The 11,074-nt window shown below is 41.0% G+C and overlaps 1 protein-coding gene across 1 annotated transcript in view; it reads left to right on the forward strand.

The window, feature by feature from the left end:
• Positions 1–10,757, forward strand: part of LOC109984243 (zinc fingers and homeoboxes protein 2) — a 30,499-nt gene extending 19,742 nt beyond the window's left edge. The window contains exons 5-13 of the mRNA XM_020634321.2: positions 322–570; positions 1,518–1,733; positions 1,902–1,986; positions 2,807–2,992; positions 4,908–5,308; positions 6,114–6,366; positions 6,462–6,612; positions 6,960–7,085; positions 9,099–10,757. Coding sequence (XP_020489977.2) covers positions 322–570; positions 1,518–1,733; positions 1,902–1,986; positions 2,807–2,992; positions 4,908–5,308; positions 6,114–6,366; positions 6,462–6,612; positions 6,960–7,077 — 1,659 coding nt within the window. The 3' untranslated portion in view covers positions 7,078–7,085; positions 9,099–10,757. The remainder of the gene's footprint in view (positions 1–321; positions 571–1,517; positions 1,734–1,901; positions 1,987–2,806; positions 2,993–4,907; positions 5,309–6,113; positions 6,367–6,461; positions 6,613–6,959; positions 7,086–9,098) is intronic.
• Positions 10,758–11,074: the final 317 nt, after the last annotated feature.

The following is an 11,074-nucleotide window of genomic DNA, read 5'->3' on the forward strand; positions in this document are numbered from 1 at the left end:
CTCAAGTGTGCTTAAATGTGCTTCCTGCAAGGTGGCTTCAAGTAATATTGCTCTAAAGCACATTATAGCTTCAAATACAAGTACACTCATTTGGTTTCCTTGTTAACAAACCCAGCTGCTAATTTCTACATGTTAAAGAAATAATAAATGACAAACTAGCAGTTCTGTAGACCTGTGAAAATGATATTTAATCATTTAAAATAAAGTATTGAACAGTAGAATTTAAATTAGTCAATGTAAGAGGGCGATCATTTTATTACTGTGATCATCATACAATGACATTAGTTCATTTGTATTTATGCCAACTGTCCTCTATTGCAGGTGGAGGAAGCCAGAAAGAAAATGTTCAACGGCACGATCTCCTCCGTGCCTCAGACCTTTGCCGTGGTCGCTCCTCAGCTCAACTCCCAATCCTCCTCCTCTGCAGCCTCCAAACACATGCAGCAGGCTGCTTCCCTCCTCCAGTCGCTGCCTTGTCAGCTCTTGGGACAGACCAGCCTGGTGCTAACTCCGGTAGCTAACGGCTCCACGGTCACATGTGCACCGCTGGCATTCACTGTATCAAGCCAGGTACAAAACATTAGTGCAGAATTCGTGCGTGCGCGGGGGTGCGTGTGTGTAGCATGGTATAAAAATGACCTTCCATTTAGCTGGAACTCCTCAAAAAATGTGCCATGGTTTGCTAGCAGTAAAAAACACTACATTGTTTTTATTAAGCCTTGCCAAGTGATGGAAAAGATTGACACCTCTGCATCTTTCAATATCTCATTTCACTTTATGAAAAAAAAACTAGACTGCTCAGTTGACACATCAAAAGTAATTAAATTAAAAAAATATAAAAAAATTAAGAATGTGATTTAACGCAATTACCTATTGAATTTCTACAATTCACTTAGCAGATGCTTTTATCCAAAGCGACGTACAACACAGGCAAGGATCTAGAAAAAAAGGAGCAATGTCAGTAAGAGCAAACGATCAACTTTGAGTCTGATTGGACACACAGGTGCTGACAGGAAGTGGCCAGAGGCAAAGCACAACATTGAGGGCAGTTCTTGAGAGCTCTAATCAGTATAGAAACCATCTTATAAGTCATCGTTATCAAACAAAAGCCATTGTAACAACCATCATTATTATCAATGATATCTAGACCATCATCATTAAGTTAGTAGGTTAAGTTAGAATTTAAGTGTTTAATCGTGATTTTCGTTTGACCTCCCTATGATAAATACATGAGAACAAAAGAATGAAACAAAGACAGATCATATCACTAGTGAGACAGGAAAATTCAACCTCGTAGAGACCTGGATTTGAGGAATACCTCAAATGTAGACTTTCCCCAGAGAAGTGATTTTCACATCAGAGCAAAGTTCATATTAGCTATGTTCTCTATTTTACTTCCCTTTTTATATGTTTCACCACTATTTTAACTATATTTATTTGAAGTGTAAATAATTTGTAATCACCATAATAAACTCTGTAAGGTAGATCCATCAGAAGGTTCCCTCCTCTCTCCACAGGTGGTGCAGTCGCTCAAACGCCCGCTGGCCTCCCCTGTGATCACCACAGAGAGTAAAAGACCCTCCATCATTCAGACCATCTCGGCACCCATGGCCGCCTCCAAACTGGTGTCATCCAAACTTCTCAATTTCACTGTGGACCACAATAAAACGTCTGAGCAGCTATCGGTGCTGAGGTCCAGCTACACACGGTGTCCTTTCCCCGAGGAAGATGAGGTAAGAAGAATAAGTGAGTGAAATGACATTTTGAAGTGCCATTTCTTCAAAGGTCAAAATGTAGCTTCTTGTACTCTCCAGTTTTTCTGCTCCAAACACTCCACTGCTGTCGCTGATAAACACCCACCTTGTTGTTTCATCTCATGGTCGCCTCTTGTCATGTGATAGATCTACAGGCTGATAGAGACCACCGGGCTGTCCAGAGGAGAGATCAAGAAGTGGTTCAGTGAACAGAGGCTCCTGAACCTCAAAGGTAGGTGGTGGGATCAGCGCCGCACAGGTTGAACGATAAACTGACTGACTGTGATTAATCACAAATTTGACTGTCTTTAGTAAGTAAACAGGATAGAACTTGTTCTTGGGGGTGGGCTTTAATGCCTTAACCCTGAAATACAAGAAAACACTGCACACTGTTTAGAATTGTTTGGGCTCTGTCTTGTGGTCCTTTTCATATTTCTCTCTTTGGGCCTTTCTCAAACCACTCCCTACACCCTCTCCCTCCACACTTCCACTACTTGAACTCGCGTGGAAGGGTCCACACATTTAGCCTTGTCCAAAACCTCTTGAGGGTGGAGTGAGAGTGGGATGTTAAACAGCGAGTCTGCACTGATGCTGGCCTAACTGAGCAGGTGTAATAACTTCTCGGATGCCATTGGAGACGATTCCATAACTAGAAGTTCTGCGATGTCACCCCCAATGACCTAAATGCCTTTTTAAAATAGTAGTGTCATACCGATTCAGAAATTGAAAGGTTGACATTATAAAGAGGATCTAATAAACATTTTCCAGTCTTGAAAACACTACACGTGCCTATTTGACTGTGGTGTGTCTCATGTTTACAGGGACTGTAAAAACTAAGCAGTCCTATGAACATCAGATTGAAACGACAAGATGTTAGAAATAGAAATTCCACCATATATGTATGAGTCTGCCTAGGTTTTTTTCACTTATTATTTGAGTGAGTGACATAAAATTAAAATCCCAGATATATAAAGTTGCTGTTTCCACTCCCTGCTCGAGTGAGTGTGTGTACGGAGGTGTTTTGAAAAAGGCCCTGTGTGTCTTACTTGCAGGCGTTCCTCCTCCTCCTGTGCTGGTGAAAGCAGAGATGACACCAGCACCCAAAGATAATCCCGTGAAGAAAGCCGTGCCCAGCCACTTCCCCCTGCTGGAAAGGGTGAAAGGAAAGTCATCGGAGCAGCTGAAGGCATTGGAGGAGAGTTTCCAGAGAAGCAGCTCTCCAACAGATGCAGATCTAGGTACAGTCTTTTACCACTCGTTATGCTGTTAGCTTCTTCATATAAGGCTTTGCAATTTATAACTCGAGAGCAGCAAGACAAGTGGAGGGGGCGCATCAGAGTCCCTCTTTTGTCAAAATATATATATTTTTTAGCAGTGTCACACAGAGGTCGGAATTTACAGTGAAGAAAAAGACAACTTGTGACCACAGGACAAATTGTAATCTGCCCGTTTGAAAATGTGTGTTTTCTGAAGCAGGAGAAGTAACGATGTAACTAAAATAATTTGAACAAGATTAATAGATGACTTTTATATCAGACACAAACTGTTAATAAAAGCAGAGTTATCTGTAAAGAACAATGATGTCAATAACTTAGCTCATTTAAAATGCACAACTTATTACTGAAAGACTTCTTATCATGGACTAGGGGGGTGATCGAACATTAAGACATAAGCATTATTACAATAATTATTTTTAAAGATTTATTCCTTGGATTTGAGCTTTTATTGGGTGGGACAGTGAGTAGGGTAGGAAATCAGGATGAGATAGTTGGTCAAGGACATGTGGAAAAGGAGCCACAGGTCAGAATTGAACCCAGGCCGCTCGCTTGGAGAACTATAGCCTCCGTACTGTACATGTGGTGCTACCTAACCGCTGCGCCATCTTTGCCCCATACACAAGCTTGATGTAAATTAATATTTCTCACAGGTAGGTTGTTGTTCTATTTGTATTTTGTGTCACATTTAAGACCACCTTCCATGGCCCAGTTATTGAAAGGTAATCTAATCATATTAAAGCTGTTGGATTGAATCAAACGTTGGGTTGTAGGTAAGAAAAAAAGGATTAGGAAATCGAAGAGTCTGTAATCCAATCTTGTTTTATACCCGGATAAAGCTCCAGTTTGTGTTGTTTAAAACTCATGCGAACGACAAATTTACTTTGGAGGGCTGGAACCAGGATGGAAATCAGGAACAAAATGTAATAAAACTTAAACAATTTTACATTGAGCTTGCTATTAAGACAGTTTTTATACGTTTTGCTGATTCGCTTCATTTGAATTGAAGACAAAGTTGACTTTAGGGTTGTGAAAAATAATGGATTTTGTCCTCATGAAGTATTTCTTAATAAAGCTGTTGACATCAAACACAAGAAAATGTTATTTAAAGCAGCACAGGAACTTTTCAGTTTGCGTGAGTTTGGTGCCCTCTGTGGACAAAGTAGGTGGTGTAAAAATGAACACTTCCCTGTTTAGAGCACTGTTCATATTGATTTGGGTAATAAATAAAAACTGTAACTGGATCAGGTCGATCCTGTTAAGGAAAAAGTAAGGTGTTCTTTACAACATGCTTTGAACCTCATATGTAATTAAGCTTAATATGTCCGGTTAAACTATTAGTTTTAAAACTAGTCGTTTTACAAACTCTTTTATGGTGTCCGCAGTCATCCAGATGGTTAATGTTCGATCACTTAATCTGCCGACAGAAACACCACACAGCCGCCCTACACACTTTGCACCATGAAGCAGAGAACAGGCCTGTTTTTAGGATGAGTTTATGTTCTGATGTTCCTCATAAATAATATCACAGAACTTTGAAATTCTTTTTTATTAACTTTCTTACTGCTGTAGGATAAACTACAGTTGTTAGGGTTGTTTGGTGTTCTTGCCAAAGTCGGTATTCTCTCTAACGTAGATGTAAAAAAAATAAATCACTGAAGTCCAGTAGTGTTTCTAGTGGTTCTCAGCATGTGATTTAACTTTCTCTCGCCCCTTAAAAGCCACAGACACTTCTCTGATGGGTGACTGCATGACAGGAATAGCAGACTTTTTTTTTTTTTTAATGAGCCCGCTTTTAGGTCCCCTGGAGAGCCTGGATTCCAAAATAACCTTAAGGTAACTCAGCTCATCTGATCCTCTGAACTCTGTTCTGCTGCAGACCAGCTGGCCCAGGAGACCCGGCTGTCCAAGACGGAGGTGGAGTGTTGGTTTTCAGAGCGGCGGGCGCTGAGGGACAACATGGAGCAGGCTTTACTCACCATGACTTCAAAGACCCCCGAGGACAGAGTGGAGCAGCCGGGGCCGCTGCTGAACGGAGCTTCACATTGGGAGCAGGACAGCAAACGCTCCTCTCCGCATCCACCTGCTCTGTCTTCTTCCTCCTCCTCGTCCTCGCCTCCTGTGCTTGCAGCCTCGTCCCCTCATCCGCCAACCCTGTCCTCCTCAGCGTCGCCTCCCATCCTCACTTCATCCTCCTCCTCTTCTCCTCATCCTCCCATCCTGTCGGCCTCCACCAGCCCAGCTCCCATCAGCGGGCGCTCCCTCAGTCTGCTCAGAGAGGTACGAGTAGCTGCAGAGAAACTGATTAGATATATGACACTTCTAAGTACTCTATTGTAAGCTCACGACAAGATGATACCGCTTGAAATAGCTGGAAGGCTGATAAAGGTAATAAGACATTCATGAGCCCTGACTCTTAAAAAAAATATATATATATTTGATGGCACCTTTTTTTAATAAATCTGAAGTGAGATGTTGAGTGAAATTGATTCATTGATTTGAAAAGGTGTTGGTCTGATGCTTAGGGACAATCAGTGTGACTAACAGTTCATGATGAGATCTGCTGATACCTGAACATATGGAGTGAAATATGAAAGCAGGTGACTACAGGGTTCAGATCTGACATTGTAAAGAGACGTCGCTGGAGTAGTGTTGTTACGGTTTCCCATAGGATCACAGAGCCTATAAATGGAACATGTATCCAAGAAATACATCTTTTTTTTTAATGCTATGTAACAGATTGCTAAAGCACAGGCTGTCATTTAAGGATGCTCACAGTCGCCTTTACCCATACAATAAGTGTGTTCAATGCATCAGCCAGTGTTATGTAGCAAATGATTAAAATAGAATAAGGTGTAAATACTCAAGGGAGTGTTTGTGTTCTGTTCAGCTCTTTCCTAAATATTCATTCGATGACTGTGGATGACATGCTAACATTTGATAATAAGCAACAAACAAAAAAGCTGCTTTCCAAGTGTTTGTATCCTTCATATCTCATGCTGTCGATCAGCTCTTAGTGTATTAATTCCTTCTTGTTGTTTGGAACCTAAGTATATGTGTTTGATCTCATCATTTGTATTCACAGATGTTCTGCCGGGCTCAATGGCCGTCGCCCGAGGAATACAGCCAGCTGGAGGTCCAAACAAGCCTCGGACGCACAGACATTGTCCGCTGGTTCAAAGATCATCGCTCGGCACTGAAGAACGGTGAAACTCTGGACTGGTTGGAAAGTTTCCAAAACCAAAATGTTGCAGAGCAGCAGAGAACCGGCCAGGAACAGAACGGAGAGAGCTCTGATAAAAAACAGAGCGTGTCTTTGGAAGTCAAGGATGCGCAAAGTGAGTTTGAAGTAGTGTTGTTTTTTTCTTTCTATTTATATCATCATCGAGTGTTTTCTAGACTTGTTTTCTGTTGTGTTGCATGTTTTGTGCAGTGGAGGAGGCTGGTGAGAACACAGCAGCTTCGACAGAGCACTCTGACCCAGACAAAGTTCAGCGGCTGACTGACAGGTTAGCCCACAGTGTGCCGGATCTGAGCCAGGCTGGACCTGACCAGACCAGCTCTAGCACTGCTGACAAAGGAAGGTAGGTGTAGAGAAGGGAGCAGGTCTTTTTTATCCTATATTTATGTCCTTGTGGGAGTTTCATGTTTATAAAGACAAAAAAAGATCAGCTTCCTGCCAATATCAGATTTTTTTTTAAGCATATCTGAGGAGTTATTTTAAGATTTTTCTGTAAACAGTCTAAAAATACTGAACTGTATGGGCATAGCAAGTTATAGATGCTGAATCACTCCATGCACCTGCTGTTTGTTGCATCAACTAAATGCATTTCTCACAGTTTGTTCAGTTTGCAAGTAAAACTCTTCCTTTCATTTTGTTGTCGTGTTAGTCTGTTTTTGTGTTAAACACGTGTGTGTGTTTGTCTGGCAGGTGGGTAAAGGTGACTGTGGCAGTCGGAGAGCAGAGTGAAGACGGAGAGGAACGACAGAAACTGGCAACAGACACTGATGTTCTGACCCTGGAGCAACCTGGAAGGGTCACCGGCTGATGGTCATGGTATGTTGGCCTGAAATCAGTTTATGGTTAAAAGTGAAAAAAGCCTGTGAAATAATGGTACAGTCATGCCCTCTTTGCAAATAACAATAATAAGATTAGGTAAGCTTGATCATGGTTGTAAATAAACAGGTTTATTTGTTTTAATAATCACATGTTTGAAACATCACAGCCGTATCTTACAGAACTGAAGTATTTATTGGCTGTGTACAGATACAGTAGAGAGGGTGTAACGTGAGCATTAAGTGTTGGGTTTCTGCCAACAGACGAAGGACCAAATAAAATATCTGCCTTTGACTAAAAAATAACCAAAGCAGTGAAGTTGTGTAACCTAAGAATGATGCTTAAAGGAAGAATGTGCAACTTTTTAATCCAGTAGATGTCGCCCTTGAGCACTATCATTAAACCAAAACAAACTGCTGCTTGGTGACACCTCTGCTATTCTGAAGCCTCCGCTCTCCTCCAGCGACACACCTCCAACCCCCTCTCCACTCGCGTTCACACGTAGGAGTTATCAATTAGAACGCTCCATAGTTACTGTAAGCACCATTAAGTGCAAGCAGAGGACACGATTGTCTTTTGCTTGAGCTGCAATTGCCTGTTTCCTTTGTTGTTGTGTTCGCAGGCTAATGTTAGCACACTTTGGTTAACTTGTAGCTTCAGCTCGCACATAAATTGACATAATTGGGGTGGCTATGACTCATTTGGTAGAATCGTCATCTCTCAACCGGAAGGTCAAGGGTTCAATCCCCAGCTCCTGCAGCAACATGTCCCATGTTTCTTTAGGCGAGACACTCATCCCTAAATTGCTCCCGCTGCTTTGTCAGTGGTGTATGAATGGTTTAGTTAATTCTGATGGTCTCACTAAATCAACATCTACCATCGGTGTGTGAATGTGTATGTGTGACCTGCAGTGTAAAAGTGCTTTGAGTAGGCAGAAGACTAGAAAAGTGCTCTACAAGCTCAAGTCCATTCTAGACACACATGTGAGTAGGCTGTGTAATTCTTCTTCTTTTCTCTAGCCCTTGACTTAAACAGTATATACACGAGGCCGTGCCGTCCATGTAAACATGAGAGAAACCCGGCCTGACAACAGTACAGCCGACGAGACTCGCACAGCTCACTCATTGAAGACAGTCATGGCTCAGAGAGATATACTTGATCCCTGCAGTATTTATGTGTTAAATGTCCCACACTCTTTCTTTAAAGATGACAACATGCTCCATTTAGCCGAAGAGTTGCAAGTGTCACTGCATAAATCTTTTTGAGTTTGTCTAAATCAGCAACTCGTACTGATGAGCACCATATTTTAGTCCATCATAAAAGATATGACTCTGTTAATTCCAGGCACAGAGGGGTTAAATTGTTGCTAAAGACAAACATTTCTGCTGCTGCTGCTGCACAGGCTGCTATGTGTCTTCTCTCTACGTGCTAGGAAACGCTCCTGCCCCCTTTGATCGTGATCAGGAATGATTGTCTGTATTGAATGATCGGCTGGAGCTTGGCTCGAATAAACTGTGTTTTTTAATTTTTTTTATGGTGAACTGCTCTTTTTTTTTTTTTTATAAGATGACACAGCTGCAGCCTCCTGCTATCCAGGAAGTTATTAGGGTATAATTACCTCTGATTAGTCCCTCAAGAGGATGGCATACTGGGATGGCAGGATGATGCTTGGACCACACCATCATTAGCATCAAAGATACAGAGACACACACACACCTTATACACACAAAAACACACTACTGTCACAGGAAGGCTAAGGGAAGGGTGCATATATTCTACAACGTCAAGGTTTCCTTTTTGGTAGCCAAAAAAAGGTTGTGCAAAAAGATTATTTTTGGCAGATGTTGATACATAAATGTCTCTCTCCCTATAGAAAAAATGTTTTTTTTTTAAATTATGATGTAAAAAGAATATGGATAAAACAATGACATGCAGTCCTTTGATTTTATGTCAAAAGTAAGAATATAACAGTGATCATTATATAACCCCTGTTTCTCTTTCATTTCCTTTCAGGTCAAGTAAATCATGAACTACCGCGTCTTCGGACAACAAATCACAGTTCAAGATGACCAAAGGTGAAAACAGTGTAACAAGCTGTGTGCCTGTGATGTCATCACTAAGCACCAGGGACTGTGCAGTTCTGCAGTTAAAGCACTGATTTTTAAAGGTGCAGATGCTGACATTAAGAGGAGTGCCAAAGCTGGACTTGATGCATTGTTCTTTCTATTTCACTTTTTTTTGTTTTCTTTTTGTTTGTTTTTTAAAGAAGAAGCACCCTTGTAAATATTTTTCTGTATTATATTACAAAAAAAAGGTTTGTACAGTTTTACTAGGAGGGCAAGTTTTGTTACATTTAAAAAAAAAAAAAAGAGCAAAAGGACTGACTGGTGCCCTGAAACCTGGAATGTTTCTGTTGTTGTTTTAAGATCAAAGTGTATAATAGTTTGTTATTTGCTGGAGATCAGTCCTATTTTTTTGGAATACATACATTTGCAGTACTCAGTATGAGTAGTGTTTGATGGCACTTACATCTCCATGGTAGTGATAGATATTTTACACACTAGGTCACTTCATCGGTTTAGAAAACATTTCTCTCTCTTGCAGTGTCACCTTAACTCTCTGCATAGAATCACACTGAAGGTGAGAATCACTCAGAAGTTTGCTAGTTGCAGTTAAGAGTGACGGTGAGACTCTTCGCTGTGCGGCTAGAGAATGAACACAAACAGCCACAGGGTCGGACGAAGACAAATGAATGAATGCACTATGACCTGACTTTCAGTCTTTTTTAATCAGCTGTTGTTGTTGTTTTTGATCAGTACCCGAGGCTCAAACAGTTCAGAATGTTTTGTTCTTCCTGATACAGAACTGATCGATCACACAAAGAAGAGTGGAGTGTCTGTTTGATCGCACCGTGCTGCCTTTTCAGCTCTCTTATCTGAACATTTGCCATCAGTCTCAGAACTGCATACTGCACAAACTGACAATGAAGATTTCAGCTTATCACTTCTTTCTTTTTTCAATCTTGAAATATTATTGACCAAGAACATTTTGGTAGAGGTGTTTCACGCATGATAAAATAACTGAACCTCTTTTTATTTGGGCCATTTCACATGTCCATGTCGCTCAGCTGTGATCTGTGAAAACGCCTCTTGTCTTCTCTCTAGGCTCGCTGGCAAAGGGAAATCATCCAAATCAAAGCTTCTCGTAGAGCCGTTCCAGACCACTCGGACTGATTTCTGAAATCCAGCTTCAGAGATGTGATTAACTCAAAAACAGTAAAAGCGTTTCGGATATTACAACAGCCGACGCTATCATAAACGGCTTGCATGCGCTCCAACAATTTCCTTTTTTTTTTTTTTTTTTACAACTCATTTTCAAAAATAATTTAAAAGGGATTTCTGTGTGTTTCTGGTTGGAACTGCAAGTGCTTGTAATATTTCAGCAAGCAGGGAAAAAAAAAAAGTGAAGTTGAACTGTCAGCAAAAAGTGTTTTCAGCAGCAGGTGTACTGCTGTCTGTTGGCTGAATGTCTGCTGCTGCTTTAGTTTCATGTTCAGACGAGTATCTGGGATACTGTGCACTCTGTCGGCTACTTTCAAATACTGCTTGCATTTTCATTTTCTACTTTAGGTCTGCTGTAACTCAATAAAAACACAACCAACTGTAAAACTTACCTTGGTCTTCCAGTGTAAATTGTATGCATCATCAAAAAGAAAGCCCATTGAAGAAGTGAGGAAGATTTGTCTTTTCCTCATCTGTACTCCGGCTTGTCAGCTCACTTTAGCTTTATAAAACCTTACCTGGATTGAGTTAACCCTGTCAGGGCTTATCATTGGACTATTACATCTTTCCACCATCTTTATTAAACAACAATTGGACTTGAGCTTATATAGTGCTTTTCTAGTCTTCTGACTACTCAAAGCACTTATACACCACATGTCACACCCACCCATTCACACACTGATGGTAGTGGTCACTATGTAGTATCAT

Source organism: Labrus bergylta, chromosome 8 (genome assembly GCF_963930695.1).
Source record: "Labrus bergylta chromosome 8, fLabBer1.1, whole genome shotgun sequence".
NCBI classification, from domain to species: Eukaryota; Metazoa; Chordata; class Actinopteri; order Labriformes; family Labridae; genus Labrus; species Labrus bergylta.